The sequence below is a fragment of the Cuculus canorus genome, chromosome 2 (assembly GCF_017976375.1).
Source record: "Cuculus canorus isolate bCucCan1 chromosome 2, bCucCan1.pri, whole genome shotgun sequence".
NCBI classification, from domain to species: domain Eukaryota; kingdom Metazoa; phylum Chordata; class Aves; order Cuculiformes; family Cuculidae; genus Cuculus; species Cuculus canorus.
In genome coordinates this window covers 133592419-133618042 of record NC_071402.1, presented here as the reverse complement: position 1 = coordinate 133618042, position 25624 = coordinate 133592419, and the positions used below count along the sequence as shown (strand labels likewise).

The 25624-nt window shown below is 36.9% G+C and overlaps 1 protein-coding gene across 2 annotated transcripts in view; it reads left to right on the top strand.

Annotated features, from left to right (window-relative positions):
* UMAD1 (UBAP1-MVB12-associated (UMA) domain containing 1) overlaps nt 1–19882 on the top strand; it is an 81156-nt gene extending 61274 nt beyond the window's left edge. The window contains exons 2-3 of one of the 2 annotated variants that reach the window (XM_054057775.1): nt 213–298; nt 16760–19882. In XM_054057775.1, coding sequence (XP_053913750.1) covers nt 213–298; nt 16760–17017 — 344 coding nt within the window. In that variant the 3' untranslated portion in view covers nt 17018–19882. The remainder of the gene's footprint in view (nt 1–212; nt 299–16759) is intronic. The other variant, XM_054057773.1, reaches the window with a different exon arrangement.
* Nucleotides 19883–25624: the final 5742 nt, after the last annotated feature.

Here is a 25624-nt window from a genome sequence, read left to right as displayed (position 1 = left end):
CAGACACTCATACTGCTGTCTCTTTGGTTTGATACTTTGACAGGATTAGAACTTAATTGTCATGAAGTGTGCAAGAATAGGAGTCCTTTTTTTCTTTCTTTTCTTCCCCTCTGAATTTGTCCCTTTAACTAACTGACAGAGATTTATTCCCAGGTTTTACAGATCACTTCTCAATGTTTATAATTTTAATAGGTATTTTTTTACTTTGCCAGGTGAAACAAATGATGATCAAAGTAGAGAGTCAAAGGATAAAACTTCATTTCCGGAGACCAGACCAAAGTATAACCAACCTTCACAGGTAGGAGACTATTTCCTTACACACACGTATTGAATCTTCCATAGCAGCTCATTTAAGAAGCATGAATGTCCTGCGGAAGACAATTTCAACACGTTCACATCTTCCATAGCCTGAGTGCCTACTCAGCCTTCCTTTGTTATCTATCATAAAAGAAGCATTGCTAGTAATTAGAGAGCAGTATTATTGAGGCCACCCATATTGATTTGAAAATGAAACAGTAAGAAGGCTGAGCTGTATGGTATTGCTGAGTGTCTTATTTTTATACTTGAGACGTGCAAGCATGAAACTGTAGCTAGAATGTTAATTAATTGCATAGAAGCAATAGCATGTGAGTAATAAAGGAAAATCAAACGTTTACATGAGTAATTTATTTCCACAGATACCATTATAAGTAACATGTCGTAAATGTGTGAGTGTATTATACCGTCTTTATTGTGTGTTTGATTTCTATTTCAGTACTGTGTGGCTGTAAACCTGGACTTTTTTCTTAATCTGGTTTACTTAATATTTAATCCACATATACCAAAGAGGGCTTTTCAGAAAATTTCTGCATATGATGTACACATATTTTCTTCTTCACCTCCTCTAAAAATGTTTTGCAGTGAGTATGAGCCTGTTTTCCATGGCCATATAGTTTTAGATATTTGCAAAATAACTGTGAGACATTTTGCTTGGACTCTGTGCTTTTATGGTTGGGGTTTTTGCTTAACTTATACTTTCTTTCTCCTCTCAAGCCTTGGAACCAACTGTGTCTCTGTTTGTGTCTCTCTTCTCAATGCCATTTTAATATGTAGTATTGCTAAGTCCCTTGGTATGTGAGAAGTGTGTGTGATAATGTATCATCTTTAAGAGTGGTCAACATGTGTGTGTAACCGGTAGTCTTTTAATTTCATATTAAAAACTGTGTCCAATACAGAAATCTTTAATTCATCTTAAGTAGTGAGTGGTTTGCCTGCTGGTAATGTAGAAGTATGAATTAGTTACAATTGATTGTAAAATTTTAGTCTGATGTCTGAATCTAGGCATATCTGTGCCAGGGTGTTTTGCAGCTGAAGTCCCACCGTATTGAGGCAGCAGAATGAATTGCTGTTGTGATTACATCCTGCATAGACAATGTGATGTTCTCACTTGTTGTGAACTTCCAGTTACTGTTGCATCCATGGTTCGTTCAGTTCTGTGAAATTTCAGTTAAGTAGAAACTTGTGTAGGTTTTAAGTGTTTATGACTTAGAGGAAAAGAAGCAAAGTTTTCAAAGTGAAATAGCAGGTATTACTGTGAAATTAAAACAAAGATTTATTTTAACCTTTCTGCTATAAGACTTGCATGTCACAAAAATACTTTCATGAAGTGGCTTGTGACATCAATTAAGATACAGCATTTGGTAGTACCTAGCCTAGGTTTTGCTATTTGGACTTCACAGTTTCAATTCTCAAATGAAATTCTCAATTTCTCATATAAAACAGAGCAAGTGGAGATCATGGAAATGAAATTGATAATTCTGACCGTTAGGAAAGCAGTATTCCTGTTTGCAGTGGTGAGTATAGTTTTGTAAATTTGTGGGAGAACTCTACCAATCTAGCGAAACTGGAGAAGCATTGTATTGCATATTCAGTATGTCATTGAGACATAGAACATTAATTGAAATAATAGGCTCGTTAGCATTAAAACAAGAATACTTCATAAACATAGCTCAATATATTAAAAGATATGTTAGACTGCAAAGTAGTATCAGATATTTGTGATGCAGGGTTGAACAGAAGGAGCATTTTGGTTTTTTAAGTGCATCTTTCAGCTGCTGGAAACTTGCTTTTATTTTGAAATATGAACTATTTTGTAACTTGCTAGATAGAGACTGTGGAACATGGAAAGTGCTTTTAGAAATGCAATTTAAGGGATAAGTAATACTTTGTTCATGAGTCACTTCCTTATTCAAAAGGGAAATGAGGTTGGGTTTGATTTTTTGAGAAAAGTATTTTCTGAAGTATTTTTGGTAACTGTTGTTGTCATCTTTGGACTTTCCCATTTACTTAGGTACTATTGGATTTGTTTGCTATGCAGTAACTGAATTCTAAAGTACATATTTTTGTATGATTTGCATAAATTATTTAAACTGATGCACAAATGAAATCTTACACCAAGATAATCTTGCTGTAACTAGCAACGTGTAACAGAACCTCTAGTAACAACTGCCATACCTGCAGTGTGCGTTATTTTAAGAGGTTTTGGTACTGCAGATATTTAGAAACTGTCCGGAGAAAGGGTGTTCTCAAAGGCCAACTGCAGTCCAAACATTTCATCTTCTGCTGCAGAGAGTGGGAACAGAAGCTACTGCTTTCAACAGTCATATGTGGAGTATCTTCTCCATCTGCATAAGGATGGATAGAGGTTTGAGAGGGTTGTCTCCTGATGCCGAGTCAGTCCTAGGGAGATACATAGTCCGGCAGGGTAATGAGTGCTCTGGGCCTAATCAAGCAAGTACAATTCTGCTGAAGTTGCTTCAGGCTCATGATCTAAAGGTCATACACACATTTAAGTGCTTTTCTGGATAGGGGCCAAAATGGTTACTACTCTGCAGGACCAAGAACTTAAATTAGTCTCTTTGTAACACTAAAATACAAAGCTTCTAATTTTACCAGCAACACCATCATAATAGAAGGAGATATTACAGTTTTATTTTTTCATGCTTGTGAGTTTGCCATTATTATAGTACAATTTCCACATAATTCAATCTTTATCTGCTTTCACTGGGAATTTAAGGTTATAGAAATAATAGAATGGAAAGGTTAGTATTGATATATGAAGAGTGCTAAATACATTAGTGTTGTGCTGGGGTTATTTTTGATAATGAGCTATTCCATTGGTAAAGCAAATTAGTGCAACCGTGTATTTTTGTCCTACTGTGAGAGCAATTATGTAGCTTATCTATTAGGAGACATAAAAAATATTTTTGACAGATGGTATAGCTGTGAATTAGGATTTATGAAGATTATTTTATGTCTGGTGTCCAGGACACCTGGGATTATTAAATTGATGTAAGAAACGATAACAACAAAAAAATTACATTTCTGATAATAGCTGCAGTGTTTTGTATCTCCCTACTGTCACCTTAAGAAGCAGCTTGTGTTTATTTGATATTGCACTTCTTGATAATCCAACATGCGCTCTTTAGCCAACAGATGTCAGCAGATTTAACGGGTGAAAACTGTACCAGTAAGTGTATTAAAATAGACTACAAAAAATGAGGTCTGTTTTAGATTGATTAAGGTTTTTCACTTACTGTGTGTTATTTTTTTGTTGCTTTTCTTTATAGTCCTATTTCTCCTTCAAATACTCAGTAGCTCTTGCCTTCTATCTAAGGAGCTTGTTATACGTTTTCTAGGGCAAGAGAGAATCTCCCAAGGGATTGCTTAATCCATAATTATCTAATTTATATGTTGTTGTTATAGCCATCCTTAATTATATACCTTGCTGAGCTACTTCTCATCATAGGGCATAGTTTTCTTTATGAATTGCAACAGTCCTGTTATAGTTCTTGTGCCCTTCCTTTGCATAATTTGCATTACAAACTGAGAACATGGCAGACAGAAAGAGCACTGTTCCTGAAGTAGATTTACAGTTACCTATGTTTTTCTGTATGTAGATACTGGTGTGGACTGTTTTGGGCAAGTGTCTAAATAAATTAGAAAAGAATATTTTTGGATCTGATTTGGCAGATAACATTCTCATTAAATTGATCCTTTGCAAAACTGCTACGTAAGGATTCCAAATAGATGTAAATGGCAGTTTCCTAGGCATCTGCTTAGGGGTCATATTGGTCAATTGGAAAGGCAGAAATACTATGAGATATAAAATATCAAAGAAGAGATAACGGGGGTTGTGGGTCCACAGAATAGAGGGAGGGGAAAAATTTAATTTTCTTTTTACTGATTTAGAGAAATTAGCAAGCATTGCTGAAGCTGATAGACTTTTAAGATATCCTTTTGAGCAGATCACCTGATATAATTCCAGGGCGTGAATAATACTCAAGTTTTCTTTTTTTCCTTTTTTAAAAAAAAAAATAATCAAAATTAATTGGTCTTCCTAACCTGTTACTGCCTAGTTTTTACTAAAGCTCGTCTGTCTGGAGTACTTTCACAAGTTAATGGAAAAAAAGGTATTACTGATTGTATTCTTTGTTCAGTCACCCAGTCAAGCAGTTTATGGTTCAGAGGGTCCTGTATTTTAAAACTTGAGATGAGTGTTCTGGGCCTGATTTACTGCATCATTTTAAATTCTCTGTATTTGCCAAAATTATTGGCCAATATTTGTGATTACTTTGCTCCGTTTTGACAAAATATACTGCCTATGGAAAATGTTACCATTAGATTGGCTTTTTTTTTTAAGCTCTCATAAGCTAGAATTATAGTCATGGCCTGGATATATTAATTGTTTGTCATATGTCATATTAACTCCACGATCATCTTTTTCACCTATGAAGCCCTTAAAGCATGTTGGTCCTTATTTTCTCTCTTCTTAATTGGGTATGTAAGCAATAATCACTTAATGAAATAATCCACTCTTAGAAGGGACTGGAGTAAGTCTGCAGCAGGTCATCAAGTATGTACTTTTCTTTGTGTGCTAGTACTGTCAGAAGAAAGATCTTATGCTTCGCTCAAGTATTGTGTAAGACCATAGGAAGCAAAGTTTTAACATTATGTTGAAAGAAGGATGACTGGTTTTCAGTGTTGGCAGCTGCAACGGACATCACCTTTCTTAGCTCCCTCCATCCTTTGTGTGTATAGTAAATAGCAGGCAGGTTTGGGAGGTCTTGTGTGCAGCCACAGATTAAAAGTGCCTACCAAGTACAGCTGCCATATGATAAGAAGGGCACAGTATGTGGCTGTGATCTTTCTAAGAAGAAAGGTAAATAGCCCAATCATATCCCATATTAAAACTATTGCTATACAATAGCATATTTACCTTATAAAGCTTCATTATATTGTAATGCTCATATTGCTGTTTGATAATTGACCAAAATATTTAAGAAATCTTTTCATATTAGGAAGTGTTCTAGAACATTTGAGCCTGTGGACTTCTGTCTGCCCTCAACAGCCGGGCAACTTGGCAGGGGAGAAGAGGGTATGTGTACATGTTATATAGAAACTTATTAGGTATACATACACACACATATAAAATTTAAGCAACATGGTCATCCATAAGACAATCTCCTTCTGCACATCACAAAGGGTAAGTTCCAGTGGACTCACAATACTTTGTAAACTTTGATTTGTGCAATCTGTTGACCTAGGGTCAACCACCAAGACCTGGGGGCCTGGTAGGGTTTTTCTCAATTCTGAAGTGAAGAGTTAGACTTGTTATCTGTGCAGTAAGACAAACAGCTAGGGTTATGTCAGATACTTAGTAATCATAGTAACGTCAAGAATGCTATGTCCATTGTCTTTTTCTTAAAGGGAAGAATTGTATTTATATATGTAGGGAACTGGGGTGGGAATTGAGAGATGTGAATTAATGTGGTTGTCACCGACTTCCTCTCTGAACTTAGAAGACAGTTCATTTTCTAAAAAGTAATGTAGCACTCTTACAAAGCACTTTTCTTTAGCACTTACCAAGTGTGAAATAATATTAAGCCCTTTGTTTAACTTCAGATTTCGTTACAAGAACTGAGGAAGCCTTGTAGTCCTTTAAGATGGTATATGGATGTTCTTGTCTGGACAGCAAATACACATAAACACAACAAATGGGTTAGGGTGTCCCTCCCTGTGGAGTCTGGAGTCAGTGCTGTGGTCAATCTGTATGATTGGCAAGGTTAGAGCAATAGAAGACAAAACCACCTCCTGCAGGGAAAGAACAAACAAGCATGGTATGTTTTCATCATTTAGTGCTTATAAATAGCAATGTCCATACCCACATATAAAATGTTCATAAAATAGTAAAAGTGACCTGATTAGCAGCCTCTTCATTTTGAGAGCTAGGCTATAGTAAAGGAACGTATACTCCAAATAGTGACCAAGGCACATGTATCCAGAAGCGGTGTTTGTGTACCTCCCTCTTTTTTTTGGACAGAGACTCACTATACGTTTGACTTAATTGCATGCTTATTCAGTTACAGTAGATGGTTCTTTGTAGCAGGAGATGCTCAGATTGGGTGCCCAGTTGTTATCATCACGGTTTTTTTTAGCCTTTCTCTAATTTTGGGATCTTCTGACTAGCTTAATCCCCAGATAAAACTACTGATTGTCCTGTATCTCTTGCCCAAACACATGCAGTTGGACTAAAAGCCAGTAATGCTGGTTCACTTTGCTGTTGTCAACAAATTGATTGGTCAGTCATCCTGCCTCTGGAAGCAACCCTTCTGGGCTTTCCAAATATTAAAATTGATCTGAAATGCAGTGTAGATCATTCATCACTTGATGAGACCGAGTGCTAATACAACCTGACAGTACAGTGATATTTACAACAGAATGCATTAGTGTAAAATTGTTGCTGAAAGACTAGTATAGGGCAGCTTGTTAATAATTACTCTAAATACCAAGTAAGGAAAATAACAATGTCTTTAGATTAGTTTCACTGCCACTTTCAGGATAAAAAAAAAACACACACAGACAGGAGTGAGCAGTCCCTTTTAATGGAAAGGAAATATGTCATAAAAACTGCCTTGTTTCAGTCCAAAGTGCTAATATTGACAGGAATATGTTTTTCTGTACTTTCCACTAGTGTGGTTTGATGCTTTCACTGTAATGTGCTACTGCTGTAATTTCTGCCTTAAGAAAGTCCCCAAAACTTTACTACTCTTCAGTCATATCAGAGTTGTGAAAGACTCTCCTTTAGGTAGCACATAGGCAAATTTTGTCCCAGAGCACTTTTTAAACACACAAGATAATATGGAAAATACTTGTTTGCAAATTTCTTTTCTTTGCTTCCACAGTGTGAAAAATTTTAAGACTACTTTTCTAGCTTTATAATGCAATTAGTAGACCTGCTTGGTAAAAACAAATATATTTTAAAAGCCAAAACAGTACTCTTCTTCCTTTTGATTATGGTCAGGTTGTCTTCCTTCAGTGGAGAACCACGAGGCTGAAAGAGATCATCTTGTTTAAACAAGATGACCGATATTTGTTCCCTTTTATTTATATAATTAATTTTTTTTTCCTTTACTGCTTTAAGAGAAATTGTGCTTTTATTCCTGCATCTCAAAAGCCTAAGGAATAGGTGCTTAGGCATCTCAGTCTTGTTACTGTTTGTAGATGGAAGCTTTACAGACTCTGGGTCCTAGTAAGCTGTTTGCTGAAGGTGCTGTAGAAAAGTTCTCCAGCCACGCACTGTGTATGGACAAACTTAAAGTCAAATATTCATCCTTCCTTTCTCTTGTTGACTTGAATCTCTGTGGAGAGAGAGCAAATGGAAAATTGTGTTAGGAGATACTTGCCTAATTCGCTTTCTTGGCATTAGAATATTTTAAATCTTTAAATAGGACATGTTGCTAATCTTGCCACATGCTTAGGTTTTAAGCAGCATAATAAAAAACTAAGGATAAAGCACTTAGTACAGCAATTTCTGTTCATGCATTTGCCTGACAATTCATTTATTCTTCAAGATCGAGGAGAGGGACTGTTAGTAAGATCCAGAGGTTTAGTTAGCTAACAAAATTTCTGAAAGCACCACTGGGGATGTTGTTTGCAGGCTTCAGACTAGTTATTCTTTCTGTTCACTGTAGTCAATTAGCTTTCTCAGAAAACCAAATCCAAAATAAATTCCTTTTCCTTTCCTCTTACTATAGATGGAAATAGTTATCCCTCTGTCTTTTTCCTCTCACTGATATTAATGTTCTGAAAAGACATTTCGTGAATGTTGCTGACTACTTCAGTTACTCAAGGAGAGATTTCTTTTTCTTATCAGAACAATACCTTCTGACTTAGGCAGCTTTTCCCAGTTGGGCCAATTTGCTGAAAAATTTATTGACATTTTTTGTGAAACCATTTGCTAAATATTTTCTTACTAGTCTTTTATGTCTAATTGACTTTTCTAAGTTCTGTTCTTAAGTAGATAGCTTCCTTTCCCATTAAAGTCCTTGGATTTTCATACACTTAGTAGAATAATGAGACAATGCAGTATTATCCCTCTGTTTTAGAGATTCTGCTCCGTAGACATCTACCATCTCTGATGAACTGTTGTCTTTTTCCTGCCATAGCATGTTACCATGCTGGAGCTTCTACAGTAGCAGGAGTTGGGAGCAAGAGATAGAGACATGGAGGCAGAGACCCAGTCTGTCTAACTTTCTCTTACTCACATCATCAGCTTCCTGACAAGTCTTCAGGATATTTTTCTGCTTGGGCTACTAGTGAGAAACTGAAATCTTGTTGTCACTAGCTACATCGACCATAGGTAGCTGCTAAATTAAAATAGATTATTTAAATACTGCTTATTTCAATATACAATTAAAGTTTTATAGAAAACTAATTTCTTAATATAGTCTCTGGCTATATTGAAAAGTTAAAAATATAGCCTTTCCTCCTGATTCCAGCTCTTTTAAGAGAGTATTTTCTGGGAGGACAGTGTAACATTTGCATCCTAGTTATTTAAAAATTATCACCCTGCACACAGAGAACTCATACCTGGTTCAAAGTTGCTTGAATGGATAACTGAATTTTAATAGTTAATATCTGTATTTTGCATTACATCAGGAACAAAGGTAGTGGCAAAATAAATGCGAGTACTTTGTGCTTTTGGATGATGCTGAAGTTACAGAACAGATCCATTATCAGCATTTATCAGACTTCTCTATTCATTTTGCATTATATTGACTTGTCCTTCACTTCTGATTTGTGGCTGTGGAATGCACTGCTGGCTGTCTAGAGCTGCCAGTAGGTTCAATTATTGTTCTTCTGGCTGCAGTTTTCTTGCTATAGTAATTTTCTTGAACTTTTTAATCTTTCAGCGTACATGCTACAGAAAAAAATAAAAACAAAAGCTCTGGCCTAGTTAGTAATATTTCCTGACACTGGCAGAAGCACAATGTGCTGAATATTGTTCATGTCGCTTATTATCACGTATGAGATCTTTGCTGTGATTAGCTTGCATAGTACTTCGAAAGAACAGGGGAACCAGATAAACTGTTCCTTATTGAACCCACATCTCTCTCTCTCTCTCTCTCTCTCTCTCTTTTAAGTTAATTCTCATCACAATACTTAAGTTGCAGAGGGGAATGTTGTCCAAAATTCACCTGTTAGGACAGTGCCCTAAGCTCAGGAGCCTCCAAGAGAGGCACAGGGAGGCAGCAAGAACAGGAACCATGCTACTGAGGGGGCATGAAGGCTGATATGGTTCATCAGTTATCAGATACAAAAGTGCTAAAATTGGTTGGGATAGAAGGAAAGATAAGAGAATAATTATTTTCATGATGGTGAGAAATTAAGGCTTAGCATTTTTAATAAAGATTTAGAATCCTTTTCTGTTTCCTTCTCATTTCTGCTTTCTCTTAGATCTGCAGGCTTTCTTCATATTGCATCTTACACTTATTTATTCACAGTTATATAGTTTCTCATTATAGGTGCTCATGTTTGAGTTATTGTTGAACACTTATGATGAAATAAATAATAAGAATTAGGAATAAAGGAATAGAAGAAGGTCTTAGGAATAAAAACTTCACAATACAGTTTTAGTTGCGTTAAGTTCAATATATTTGCTAAATTTACAACTCTCCCCTCCAGGTATTTCCTGTGCCCAATTATTATTATAGGGGATTGAGTAAAACCAGAACCTTAATCTTGTTCTGGTTTGAGTTTGCAGAATTCTTAATGAAGGAAAGCAACTTTTTTCATCCAGGATGAACAAACAATGTAATTGGTTTAGACACTAGAGATGCAGTCTTCTATGGTACTTATCAGGGTAGAACTGTATTTTACGAGTGTATTATAAGTGAAATTCACAGGCATCTCTAGTGTTTACTAGGATGATAAACACACTAGGATAATTAAACTAACACACTTCAACTCTGGAACATTCAGAGTATCCAGAGTTCAAATGGCAATGCCCAGTTCTTCACCTCTGCAGAGATTAACAATTTTAGCTGTTTGAGAGGGCAAGAAGCATGTACTAATTATAGAAAATTAATTCTGCATTTAAAAATACCAAATTGTTCCTATGTTAGAGAAAAAAACAGTTCTGAATAATTGCACTTTTCTAATTGCTTTAATGCCAGTAAAGATGTGAAAATGTACATCATTATTGATACTGAAAGTATGATTTAGCAAAGATTCCCCAACTGTTCTTTGCAGGCTAGAATACTCTGTGGGGAGCTTTGCTATAATAATGAAAAACTATACCATGTCAGAGGTAGTTTTCACTGTTTCTCTAGAAGTTTTTCTTGAAGATTTCAGAAACATTAACCTAACCTTGATTCTGTTTGAGGCCCAGAAACAGCTGAAAAGCAGACTTTGAAGTGAAAAATGAAAAATATCTAAAATGTATGCCTTAAATATGCTTAAGTGTTTATTTTAAAATCTGATTCTGTTTTGCTTTGAACAGCGATAGATGGAAATGGAGAAATGCTGCCTACTAATCACACAAAATTTGTGCAGGTAGCAGGAGCTCTTTAAGAAAGACAAATCACTGCCGTAGTACAGAACCAGAGTCATAAGAAGTTGGGAAACAGGAGCCCAAAGCTAATGGGAAAGCTGATTTCCGTTGACAGCCATTGTTGCTTCTAAAAGCCGCTCCGAGGAGTCGATCTTATCCCAAAGCTTTCAGCGTGGAAGCCTGCCCTGTTACAACCACTGACAACAGCAATCTTAGGTTAGTATTACAGTCCCATTCACAGCATTGCTGTTAAGAAAGAAATAAAGAGACCAGAATCTGTTTCGATATGAAAATGAGCTGCTGCCAGGTCTGCAGCATTGTTTCTTCCATTTACTTTTGTTCTCTCAGATAGAAATAACTTTTTTCTCAGGTCCCTAGAGGGTATGCTGAGTAAGATTTTGATTGAGCCTTGAAAGAATAGCAGCTGTCATGATTCCTGTGAGGATTTCTGAACAGTCTCAGAGGCATCTGTGTTGCGCTTGTCTGGGTGGGTTTCTTCCCTTCTTACAGTTCTGTAAGGATATACATCACATATTTACCACTGTGTTGGGTGTGTTTTGTTTTCGCTGTTTTGGGTTGGGATTTTTGTGACATGTAAGAACTATCACGTCATGTATACTCTTCCCCCCTGCAACCAGGTTTTACTGATCCTTTCCTCCTAGCTTAATTTTTCTAATAACAAATGCTCAACACGCAGAGCGCCTTGCAAGTAATTTTTCTTTTGCCCTCTCTTCTTTGCCATTACTGTTCTTATTTGAAAAGTGAGTCAATTGCAGTGGAGGTGCTCACTCTGGAATTCCTACTACTTTTCTAAAAAAAACTAGTGAATACCCTAAGAAGCAGCTATTGAATCACAATAGGAAGAGCAATCCCCTAAGACAATTTCCGTTTCTAGGTACATCAGAAATAACTGCATCATGCTACATAAATTCTGAGATGCATTATGATACACCATTCGCTGTAATACAGCAAAATTGCCTGAAATAAAGAGGTTTCTGTATCACCAGTAGAGTTTCAGACCTCTGTCATAATTATGATATTGCTGGATATTTACTAAATATGCTGGAAGGGTGAACATACTGTTTTTTCCTCAAGGCTGTTTTTTTAAGGAAAATGGGCCTGCCTCTGGAAAAGAAATACAACCAAACTTTTTTTCTAGAGAAAGTGCAAATTTCTTAAAATTAATCACTTTTTGCTAGGAAACCTTGCTTAATAATTTGGATAATAGTAATGCTAGCACTGATCTTTGATTTTTTTTCTTCAGAGGACTGGAAATCCATCTTCTCAGTACATTGTAAATTATGCATTTTTTTTTTCCTTAGGAGACTCTTGGCAGACTTTATGGTTAGCAGACAGAGGTGCAGCAGATTAGATGTTAAAGACAGCTGAGAAACATTTGGGGGAAAAAAGCCGAAAAAGAGAATTTACAGGATAATTTTATACTTTGTTAGTATTAAAGTAACATGTAACGTGCTTGCTGTCAAGAGTGGAATGAGTATCTGGTGGATAGCTACCATGTATATTTACATACTGTTTCTTGCATTGCTGTTCATTTGGATTCCAAACGAAGAACGAAGAAAACACCTTGCTTATTTGAAATAAATTTGATTATCATACCTTCTGTAATTTTAACTGGGTTTTTTTTATTCTCTGGTGTTTAATGAAATGTAAATTATTTGGTGATCATTTAAATGCATTCAATTAATATTTCTCATAGCAGGATTGTGCGTCATAGTATTTGGCAGTGCTTTGTTCAGCTAATGTCCAGAGAATATGCTCTGAATAGATTGTATTCTGGATAAATAAGTTAGGCATTTCTGTAAAAAACAGTGTGACTAATGCAGGATATCAAATTCCCTAGGAGTTGCAGTTCTATATGTGCTTGAAGAATGCATGCATAAAAACATAAGCCATTTCATAACCTTGGCTTTGGTTACATCACATAGCCTTGTGGTGGTGTTGTATTGTAACCAGCTTGGGTGATCTCAGCATTGATGGGTGATTGATGTTCTGTACCAGAGTGCCAAGTTCTTCATTACATTACCACAGGCGCTATAAAAGCCTACTGGTCCAGTTGGCTTTATTAAGGTATTTTCACTGATGTGGATTCTCCAGCATATGAGCAAAATAAGTCTTAGCCCATTTAAAGGATGTCTTGATGATTTTGAAGCATAAAAATATGTCTGGCTTGGTAAGATCTTGCACGTGAGGCCATTATCTAAATATCACTACAAGAATCCTCAGAAACAACTCTGCATAGCAAAGGAGAATTATTGCCTATAATGGCTGTGCTAGGCAGGATTGAAAAATTCCTTCTTGCAACCTGAATTGTTTAGGACAGGAACTTTTTCCTATGTATGTAGATACTTAGCGTGTAATATGATATATAGGTGATTTAACATACGCCACACGGTGTACCAGACAAAAAGATGGTCTCCACAAACTGCAAATGTGACAGTTTTCCAGCAGCTTATCTTTAGTTAACTTTCCAGGTCAACTTTGGCCAGTGTTTTCTACCATGTTTGGGCTTTGCATACTGCATTAAAGAATTGTCCTCCCCAGGTTTTGGGGTTTTCCCATTTGTTGGGATGCGAGTCCAATAATAGTAACAAAAAATATGACTTGCTGTAAATGACAAAGTGAATGTGAATATTTTAAGATAGTGAAATACAGACATTTTCATGGGAGAGACAGTGGTTTATGTGTGAAACTGAAATAGGAAATCTTGAGTCCTTTTCTCATTTCTGCTGTAAACTGATCTTGTCATGTTGGACCCAAGACCTTCTCATGAGAGGCTGAGTACACTGGGACCCAAAGACCATTGGGTGTGAGATTGGATTATGGCATTTGTTATACTGACTGACCTGACACTTTTCTTTGTTCCTGACTTATCTATACTATGTTGCTCCCAGCCATTTCAGGCTTTATTTATGATACTGGTTTCACTATGCAAATAATATCAGCATCTATTAAGAACCTCACTGATAGTATGCAGAGATTGAATATGGTAAACTGATGTTTATCAGTAAAAGAATTGTAATGTAATTTGTCCTTCCTTACTGCAGTATTTCTTTGAAATGTGGAGTGGGACTTGAGGGTAAGAAAAGATGATTCTTTCTCTACCATTGTTAATACACAGTATTTGCAGTTTGTGGAAAGGATTTTAATTTCTGGGGCTGCTCATTTTGCACCCTTCTAACAAAGGTAAGGTTTCTGTAGGGAAAAACGAAGATCCAAGATGTTTTGTACTCTTTCGAATTTTATTTCCCTCTTTGAAGTTAGCATTGCCATGTGATAGTCTAATTTGCGTTGTAAATTGAGTTCATCCAACTTGTGGGACAATTAACATATAAACAGGTTTTCATAAAAGTATAATTTGCCAAACAAAATAAACATTAGGTTCTAGGGATTTCTGGTTATCATCTGAGCTATGGGAATTAGACAGCAAGCGAGTGATCATTTTTCCCTAGAATATGGGAGTGAGGGGAGGCAGAAAGGTCTTTGAAGATTTTGTTTAATTGATCCTAGATGTAACCTTTTCCTGTTTTTCATCTGGGGCTTTCTGGCTCCACTCTCCCCTTCAGAATATGGGACTGATGTAATACTAGCAAATACCAGCACCTCAGTAAATGCTCCACAGGTTATTTCTTTAAAGAGGGAAGGTAAATTTGTGCAGAGTAGAAATTAAGGGAAGTTTTAAAGTTTACAGTAGCTACAGATTGAAGTACTTATTTGAAGTCTTGGGGGGGGGCATGCAAATATAATGAACATAAATAAATGTCCTGTGTGTTTGGCAGTGTTCTTAGCAAGAGAATGTGTGTATAGCAGATGTTTATGAATTTTGTTACGATGCAGACCTTGAGCCTACTTGGCCATCACAAGAAGGAGGACTCCCCTGTAAGCATTATCAATTAGCAGCTATAGAAGCTAAGATCCTTTTTAAAGCGAGAGCTACTGTTCTTCAACTTGAAGATAACTGTGCTGATTAGAACAGACAGGGTTTAGGGTTCTTCCTGAACTTACAGACTTACAGTGTTACTGCCCGTGGGTTTTTGCTCAGAGCTTGGAAAGCTGTAGTAGGACAACTATGCAGGCTGTCTTCCTAACTTCTCTGCTAGCTTTCCTATTTGCTCTGCCCCCTAAAGAAGCCAGAATCAGTAAGGAAAGGTAAAAGAAATCTTCTTTATGGACTCTTGCCTCTGCTGTTTCATGGAGCTTTCTGAAGAGCTGTTAGCTACTCATAAGAACAGAGAACCAAGAAGAGGAGAGCTAGGGAAAATGGAGAACAACAAGTATCGGAAAACTGTAGCTGTAGGAATTATGTAGTACAGACATGCTGGTGTTACAGCTATTGCTACAGCAGGAGGAACCCAGTGACATACACTGTCTAAAAGGCTTTGAAGTGGCCTAGAAGAATAAACAAAGCTAAAAATAAATAAATAAATAAATAAAACATATAAAAATATATAAATAAAAATAAATAAATAGAAATATAAAAATACTCTTCCCTTTTTGTCATAGAAAATAAACTGTCTTACAGCCATTAGCCAGCAGGTTATCTGAAAGAAGAGGGAAAAAAAAATCAAACAGGATTTATAATGGCAGTGAATCCTAACAGCTCAGTAGGAGGAAAGCATCTTCGTTTGGAGGTCTTGCTCCTCTTTCGTATTGGATCATAACCAAGAAGTTTGGTAGTTATATCTAGCAGTCATCCCTTTTATTAGGACTTCTTGACCTTAGGAAATTTTACATTATTATCCTGTGATACAACAGCAATGCATCTTGGGAAGCTTATCTTGAGCTTAGCTTTCTAATCATTGTGAGTATAAACAAAAGGTTCTGAGTGAGGGTCCCTTTCAGAGCATGCAGTACCACTAACCCTTTCTGTTCCAGTAGCTTATGGGGGAGCAGTCTTCCTAAGGCAAGTACTGGCTCTGAACTAACTTGGATTGGCAAGATTATCTACTTCATTTTTGACAGATTAATAGAAGGTTTAAGGGTGTTTTATCTGCCCAACTAGATGAAACGTTGGGTTGCGTAAGGAATGATTAGTGCTCAGGTTGCGTTGAAGTCAAATTCAGTCCTCTCTTTGAGAAGGAGGTGGAGCCCTTTTGCCTGGCTAAATGCTTAGCTGTGTTACGTACTGCCTGGGTAGCAAACAAACAGTCCCACTGCCACTTCATCGCCCACTGTCCTTCTGTCAAACAGGCATAACCTCAAGTTCTTCCTTAACAAGCGTGATCTGTAGCATTCAGCTCCAGCAGAGGTCAGATCTTGAGCAGCACAACTCCCCTAAAAATCATGGAATAATTGAGTGTGAAAGCAACCTCTTTACAACTAGCACATATTTGGCAATGCATATATTGCTGTATAGACCTGACCAGGCAGTCATGCAAGTCCGTTTTAAATTGGAAAGCAACATCAGCAGTAGTTTGAAATAACTGGAGTGGAGTTTAATCGTCAAAGTCATCCCTTTCTTGGACAACTTCTGAAAATGCAGAAGGGGAACAAAAGACATACCTTCTTTTATGAAAGGAATTATATGAAGTAATTTCCTCGGAAAAAAGACTAGACATAATGACAAAAAGTTCCACCAGCCTTATAGGTTTCATAAACACAGAGTAACATTAGGTGGAGAAATCCCACCACTCATTCAAAAAATTTATTGTTGTTTTAGCCTCAACTCAAGTCAACCTGACCCAAAGAGTTATGTCAACAAGTATTAAGAACTGCCATTTTAGTTCTACCTGAACCAAACTCTGAAAGTTATTTTATTTATTTTTATTTTTTTTGTTTCACTTACTAATAAGTCATGCTGATTCTAAGTACAAACCCTCAGCTGCCTGACTTGTCATGTCTAAATTTCTGTTCTTGTGTTCTCTTTAGATAAATACAGGGCACCGATCGCAGTTGCCTGTATCAAGCGCAGAGGTGGGAAGTGAAAGGAATCAAAATTTGGAAAGCAGCCCTTTCATGTCAGATCTCCTGAGTGATGTACCCTTTGCCCTAGCACCACATGTGTTAGCAGTACAGGGCACCCGTAATGATGTTCCTGACCGATTGCTCACCTACGACATCAATGATAATTTATCAAGATTTTGGTATGACTTTACGCTTGAAAATTCAGTGCTTTGTGATCTGTAATGTTTTCTTTATTTTTATTGTCTATGTCAAGGAAGAAGTCTTGAGGTGAAGATAAAGACCTAATTTAATTAACTTAATATTTTGGGGACCTGCCACTGGTGTATCAGATGCATTTCATCAAAAGGATTGTTATTCACACCTGCATTATATTTCTTAGCTTTAAGTGAGCTGTAACTTACTATGTTAAATACTGTGTTTATCTGTAAAGAAATCAAGCAAAGCTGTTGCAGCCTGAGTAGGAGACTGGCTGTTGGTACCTACTTCCAGTAGATAGGCTGTAGACACAACCAGTAGGTAGGCTGCAGGCACAAACATTTCAAAACTTTAAGAGGAATTCTATGCACGTCTGCACTGTTTTGTTATTTCACTCAGCTCCTAATCATATATGTCCTGTTACACGTTTCTTTAGGGTCACCTCTGATTTTCTACAGATAGAAACCAAAAAGCAACCCTGCTTTGCACTATTGGACAGACAGATTTTCAGTTAAACCAGGTTTTAAAACTCAGAGTTAATTATGAGTACTTAAATAGCTCTGAAGACTTACTAGAACTGGTTAAACTTACCAGTTTGTAAGTGCTCTGCTCCCTTTCCAGTAGATGGTATTTTCGTCCATCTCATTTTGTGCCTGGACAAGTCCTTCCCGCATGCCTGTTGGCTGCTGTTTGTTCTCATTACCACATGTGTTCCTGATTTATATACAGATCAGCTTTTCTGTTTTAACCTCTTTGCCCCTTGAAGAAGGAAATCTCAGGACACGTACTTTTTTAATGGTCACACCCTTCTTGTTTTAATTTGTGTGCCAGAGATACAGATGGCAATGTTTAACAACAGGAAAACATTACATTGTTTCTTATCCAGCTAAATTAAATGGCTAAGTACCTAAACATGCCTTCTCACAGACCACTATGTCCCTCCTTCAGAAGCTTTGGGCATGTTTTCCCCAACTAAAACCAGAGTTGCTGTTGCATAAGAAATATCTCTCTGATGTAACATCATGATTGGTGATGAATAATGACCTGTGTCACTCAAACACTTGTTTTGTGTCTTGGGGTAGAATACTCATATTGTGCCAAATGTTAGTGGATATTTTCATGTTTTCTATTGCTCTGTGATAGCTTAAAATACATATATTTTCAGACTTGCATGCTCTTACGGTATTTGAGCTACATACTGTAAATGATGGAGAAATTACATAGCGAATACATTTTAGGTTGTTAAATGTTCAGAGTTTAGGTTTTTTTAAATGTATGTATTTAATATTTTTGACAGCTATGTTCATAAATGTTTTGAAGTTATTGTTTCAGGGAAAGTATCTGTGTTGCACTCAATAAAAAAATGCTAAATAATAATGAGTTATTTTTAATGTGCGAGAGTTATTACTTGGCTTCACCTGTACTGTTTACTGTAACTGTGACCATTCAGACTTCATGGGAGCTTGAACTTAGAAATTCAATTTGGAAATCTTTTTATTGTCATTTAAATATCAGGGTCCTTCTAATCAAATATATCACACTTTCATCTGATGTATTCTGTGTTCCATGTTGGTGACTTGCAGTGTTTTAGATGGCATTCATGTCCTTGCTCTGAGGATAGTATGACTGTGGTACTCGGACCTCTTAAAAGGAAGAATTAATTTTACCAAGTTGTTTAGAACTAGTTTGTGTGCTGAATTTTCTAGTTAACATATACATTTTCATTAAAAAAATAATCATTCTGCCAATAGCATGTTCCCATTCTAGCTGTCCATTTGAAATTGCAATGTTTCTGCAGCTCAGCCGGTCTACTGCAAAACACTGTTGAACACTGAACAAACTCACAATGCTTGTTCTTTCTTTGCTAATTGACTTGGTATATAGGTTTTTTGCTATTAGATGTGTTTTGCTTATAGATATTTTATCTCGAATAATGACAACTTGTCAGAATTGTACTCTGTTCCACTCACAAGCATTCTTTCAGAAGAAGAGGAGAGTAGGGAGGAGGCTGTGTTCAACCATGATGAGAAATGTAGACGGTAGTTTAAGCATTAGTCTTTCATCCTTAATTGTGTTCTGTAAAGGGTAAAATTTACACCTAGCAACAATTGCTAGTATTGAACAAGGGTACTGGTAATGTGTCTTCTGACTGCCTTTCTCTTTAGCTGGGACGCAAGCCTGTCCCTTGCTTGACATCATCCATAAAAAGTGAAATGTAACCTAACAGTATCCAGACAGCAAAGGTGAATTTCTTTCCACTGGGATACGAAAGAAAAAAATACACTTAAACTGTTATAAATCAGTAAGATTTATGGATATTACTGTTTGCCCACTCATAACATGAAGATGGCACAAAATCTTCAGACAGTTAAGGATTTCAAAGTCTTAGTTCATATAAAAATGTGAATTGCTTATGTAAGATATGTTTAACATCATATGCTAAGTGATTATTACATAGAATATATGTCTGTCACTGTCCAACAAATACTGGATGTTTCTATATATTGTTATTCAAATACTTCAGCACCAGTGAAGGAATATAGTTCATTTTTAAAAAAGTTTAAAACTGTTAAAATATAACAAACATTGATATCAAAATAGTAAAGCACCCTGGGTGTCCTTTCTATATATTCTGTATATAAAAATGAGAACTTGACTAGAGCTGATCACTTTGTGTTGTGCTTATGTATGCAAATTGTTTAGGCAGAACTGAAAGGTATTTCATAGCTGATGTCATTGACAACAGAATTAAGGAAGGTTGTCAACTTCAGAACTAATAATGAAAGACTGAATTGCAATCCTTTGCCACTGAACTGCTGTAAATGGGAGTTTATCACTGCCACTAGTGGACAGAATCCTAGGCCTGCACTCCTTTATTAAATAGTTTATTTAGAGTTTCTTTGTTTGATGAGAGATTTTGAGTTTTGATTGCAGTTCTGTACATTTTCCTTGCAAGAGATGCACTCAGCATTGTGTGATATCTTCTTTATGGAACTTGCTAATAAATCAAACATAACAATACACTTCTTATTTTCTCTGGAAAAGTTGTAGATATGGCTCTGAAAAAGTAATTTTAAACATAGTAAAGGGGAACAAATCCACGTGTTCTAAGGTAAAGCAAAGAATAATTGCTTCCAGAGCAGCCCAACAGAAGGCTGATTGAGAGACGGTCCCTACAGACAACTCCCTGGTGACGAACGCAGAAGTGGAACCAGACAATGCCGTGTTCAGCAGGTCAGTCAAGGAGGTGGTTACAGATCCATCTTCTGATGTTTTCTGGCAAGTATGATCCAAACCCTGATCCGGCACTACTGCAGCGGGCAAATATATACTTGTGCGGTCACAGATGAGAGGTTTTAAAGGAAAAAGGCAGAGGGCACATACACTGTGGTAACTGCAGTATCTCGAAATAGCAGAGTTTATTGCATTTTTATCTGGGGGACATTATGTTTACAGAAGCACTAAAGCAGCCTCCTGAGCAAGGCGAGTGGGTTGCTCTGAACAATAGCATAAAATTTGCACGTGAGAATGCTGTCTCCTCTCCTCCCCACCACCACCCTTTTGTTATGACATGATAATTCATCTTACTCTGGGTTTTTTCTGCTCAGCCTAGTGAGCATGGAGAAGAACCAGAAGTGCAACTTATAGGTGCTAAGTCCTTCCCTTCTTGGGTAACTGCGATTCTTCTACTGATGACAGAGCAATTCCACATTAACCAGATTTTCTTTTGAAGCTGCAGAGTGTCTGTGACAGCAACAAAGAAGAAGAAAGTCCCCCTTAAAATCCAAAAGTAGGCGCCTGTTGCAGGAAGAAGAAAGTTTAGTAAGCCAAGCTGAATTTGTTCAGCCTATCTGCTGTGCTGCATCTCTTCATCAGCATTAAGCTTGGCATTCTGTAGTGAGCTCACAAAGTTGGAAATAGGTACGTTAGGCCTGAATTATTCTCATAAATGTCAAAATTCTTTAAATTAAGGAAAACTATTGATCTTCCTACATGCTCCAATGAGACTATGTTCTTTCTTTACCAGTTAGATATTTACGTTCTTTGAGTCTCCTAGAGAACTACCTGTTTCTTTTCAACCTCTTTCACAGAGGTGAGATTCTTTTCTGAAAAGAGACCTGGGCTTCATTCTGTAAAAGGGTTCTGTTCCCGTAGACACTTTCTTAGTCTTCCTTCTGTCTGACTCAGCCATCTAAAAGAAGAAATGTAAGTATTCACGCTTACTGGAAGGGGAGAGAAGTCATTACCTTGTTCCTGTTGCGTTGGCAGTCTGATGACTTGGAAGCATTACTGCCCGTAGAAGAAAACTGAGATGTTTGCCAGTTCAGCATTTCACCATTATCAGATGCCAGGGGTGTAAGAAGTAAACTTGATCTTCTAGGCATGGCATCTCACTGTCTGTTTATTTCTGGAGCATGCATTTTAGGTTCTGTGTACTGGTATGTGATGTTTCTCTTCGCACTATGTGATGCTAATAAGTCAGACTGTTTTAATTCTCCTGCACATGCTGCTAGGATGGCTGAATGATGTAAAAAGCAGTAAGAGCTAAAGTGCTAATTTGATCTCTGTGGATGCAGTCCCTAGTAAGAAACTCTGTGCAGAATTTTTTTCTTCCGTATATAAATGGGTGTAAGCATTCAATAGAATTCCTGAAAAATAATGTTTTAAACTTCATTTTCTGAAACATATCAATGGAGAGATTTTCTGCCTTCATGGTGAGTGCTACAGATCTTGACTAAGCCTGACTATTCTACATGCAATTACTTTGAGGCCATTAAAAATTACTAGGTTTTTTTGCAGGTATCTACCTACTATGAAATCACAGATCTCTCATGTGTTTGTTCTTTTTTTCAGTTGTAGAGGAGGAAAAATACCTAGAAGAATTACATCAAGCTATGGGCAGTATGTGTAAAGCAGTTTTCATTGAACGTTATTTCTGTAGAGACTAACATTGGCTGTAATGAAAATATGGAAACTAAATGAAGTGCAAGTGGTAAGAATATGATGACACTCACATTTGTCATTCAAATCGGGAAGTACGTCAGTATTATGCCCCATAGTCTAGTTTTGTGTACATGTAGTAGATAGCACAATGGTCCCCAATGCTAACACCTCTGTACATTAACATAAATAATGGGGGAATAATGATGGATCCCATACTCCTTTCAACATCTCAGAGCAGGTATTTGGTGTTAGTTTGCTGCCTTCCATGCTATAGTCTTTCTCGAGCATTTTTCAAAAAGAAAAAGGAAAAAAAAAGACAATGAGTATTCTTTTAAAGTTTACTTTCTGAAGAGGTACCAGGGTAGCTCAAAAAGCTCTGCTGTATCACAGCTCAGTGTTTTGTCAAATACATCCCTTCTGCAGAATGACAGAGTGAGAACAACCCATGGTTCATGCAGTAACCGAAGAGCTGTACAACTTTCAGCGTCATACTGCAGGTTTTGATGCGATGCTGGAGAAGCCTTTTTTTACTTCTGTGGCAAAACAGAGCGTCTAGTGGTGGAAGTGGAATTTATGATGACCCCAAAAGGGTGCTGCAGCTGTAGAACAGAGACAAGAGAGGGCTTAGTTCTGCCAGCCAATTCAATTCACTTTTCCTTGCTGCAAAGATAAAATAAACTCTTGAGATCAAAAAGATCTCATTTACAAGGCTGTCCTCTTAAGTCAGTCAACACATGCACTTCAATAACAGAACATAAAAGAAACTGCTCACAAGCAAACAAAAAAACAGATGAGCCTCAATTATAAACATCCCACATCCAACTGTGACTGGGTATCAGCATTATGGTTAGAGTAGCCACTCGTGTCCAAATGTTCATGTAGCTGTTCTCAGGGGTCAGCTTTGGGCATCCATCTAAATCTCACTGGAAAATAAGCCTGAAGCAGATGGGCTCAGAAAACAAGGACTGGGGAGAAATGGACCATCATGGTGAGAAGGGAATTACTTGTTTAAAGCAACTAATACTTGTTAGAACAGAAAAAGACTTTGGGACTTCAGTCTGACCACTGTGTCACCCTTTTTATGAAGAGATCCGCAATTTGTTTGTTTTCCTTAAGAATATTAAGCAATGTGTGATGTTTTGGAAACTGTACTGTAATTTCCTTTTTCAGCTGTTTTTAGGAACTACCGGTGGATCTGCTTGGCTGATCCTGCTCTTAAAGGCATTTTTAGATTCCTCTAACCCTGCTTTTGCCTATTATATGTTTAGAAAGGGCTTTTGGCAAAGACTTCATTTGTATCTTACCAACTGATTCAAAGGATCATTTCGTTGTTATTTGACTTTTATGTCTTTTGCAGTTTGGTTAGTTCTTCAGTTGTCTCTCAAACAAAAAACATTTACACATTCTCCCTCTACTTGACAGGGTGAAATAGAGTATATGCATTAAATTTATCCCAGAAAGGATTGCTACGTCTTATTTTAAGTAGTATTACAGTACTTGCAGATATTACATACCCATCTTAATATAATTGTGTCTAAAATTGGCCATACAGGGTTGACATATTCTCTATCTTTTGATGTAGTTTAACTCATGTTGTAATTTAACTCATGTTTTAAGGGTAGGCAAAGTGGGAAGATGTCAAATTAATAATGAGATCTCCTTTTTCTGTGTTTACTGCATATAATATGCAGTATGTGTATCCACTTAACCATAAAGTTAAAATAACTGCTTCAGATCTAGAAGCTGCCATCAGGTTTTAAAATGGCATCAAATAAGAGGCTATTGACTGAGAAATGGAAATGTAGTGCTTTGCTGAAGATCTCTGGAATGCTTTATAACAGAAATCAGTATTTAGATTCATCTTGAATCTTAATATTCATTAAATTGAAGACAAGTTTTAAATCTTAGGAAAGGTGTAAAAAATAGAATGAATGAACAAAGATGGCTGATGTATTGTTATTTACTTAAAGGCCAGGTAGCAAAATTATCTCTATTCATGTTGCAGTTATTTCCATTTAAAAGATTCTAAGAGAATCTCTATGAATAAAGCTATTTTCCAGGATGATAGGTTTTGTCCAAAACGGTTCACCTACATATTTAAGACCTCTAAGTCTTCTCAAACTAACCCTCTTCACCACCACCTCCAATGTCTGTCTTTCCTTCAGAAGGAAGTTGTGCCCTGTTTTAGAGCCTCAGCCTCCTGGGGGCCAGTCTACTCCATCTATTTGGGTCTTGACAGATGCTTTGCCTCTGGGATGGGGCATATCCTTGTAAACAGGCATCTCAACGGTGATAGTCCTTAAAGAAGAGGACGCTGCACATCAACTGACATGGGTAAAAGCAACGCAAATTTGACAGACTTCCATTCCTGTCTCCTACATGACTAGCCACACAATGACAAGAGACCTGGCACAATCGATCTAAGCATGAAAGATAGTGCTGAAGTCCCACTCTATCTTTTGTAAAACAACTTCGCTTGAAAAACTTTGAAGTTAATACGATCATCTTCTGGTCATCCACCAATCTCAGCAGATCGCCTGAGCCATTTCGCCCTGCTAATACCAAAAGGGGAGACTTAGGGCAAGATCCTAAAGACTGTCTCCTAGAAGAAGAATCAATCCCGTTACTGATCTGTTCACCACAGATATAAAAAAAAAAAATGTTGGATAAGACTTCTCTATGGGGATATTCTGTGGCAATGAAGTAATTCTCTGTCTATTTAGAAGAATATGTGCACAGTGACTAAAAAAACCCTTTTTGATACTACGTAAGTTTGCATATCATTGTCTTCACAGCATAGAGTAGGAAAGACATATTGTGTCCACTTCAACAGCAACCTTGCTATACAAAGATTATATACTCCAAAATAAAAATAATTGTTGGTTTGGAAGAATAAAAGCCAACTGGTGCACTCTTCTTAAACAAATGAGATAATTCAAGTGAAGGATAAAATCTTACTTGGAAATTTGCAAAGAGATTATTGTGTTTTTGTATAAATTGCAAATCACTAAGCAATGCCTTTCTGGCACCTACTGCCTCATCTTGCTTCAAAGAGCTATTTTGGCTCGTATGCAAACTAATATTCTGCTTCCCCAAAGAAACAAACTATGAAGATAATGGTTCAAAAGTTATCCTTTGAAACACCATTTGCTTCTGATATATCATTTTAGTCTGGAAATCATCAGCCAGTAATTTGTCAGTGTCCAAGAGACCAGTCCACTCTCTTTTAGGACTCATTCCAAAACTGATATCTGAACAGGTAATCCCTGCAAAACCATCTCAGCAACGTGGATCAGCATAGGTGTTATCAGAGCAGTGGAAGACAAGAGGAGGCATCCTCACAGCAGGATTTACTGTAGAACACTGGTGGCATCAGAAATGAGAATATCCTTTGCTTTCTATTGAAAAAAAGAAAAAGTTGAGGTGGCAGCATGGCACTTTGCTCGTATTTTGAAAACACGGAATATCTACGTTGTAATAGTTGACAGAAATGCTTTTGAGAGCATGGTAACTCAGCAACACTTGGCTTACTCTGTTCAGCTTTTCCCCTCCTCCTGTATCTAGTGATCTTAAACTCCTTTGACCTAGAGAAAGCCTCTTGTACAGTGTTTATTACATTATTAAGATGATGAAATTTGGAGTAAACGGAGAAAAGGGATGATTCTTATCTGAGAATTTCCTCCCTTGAAC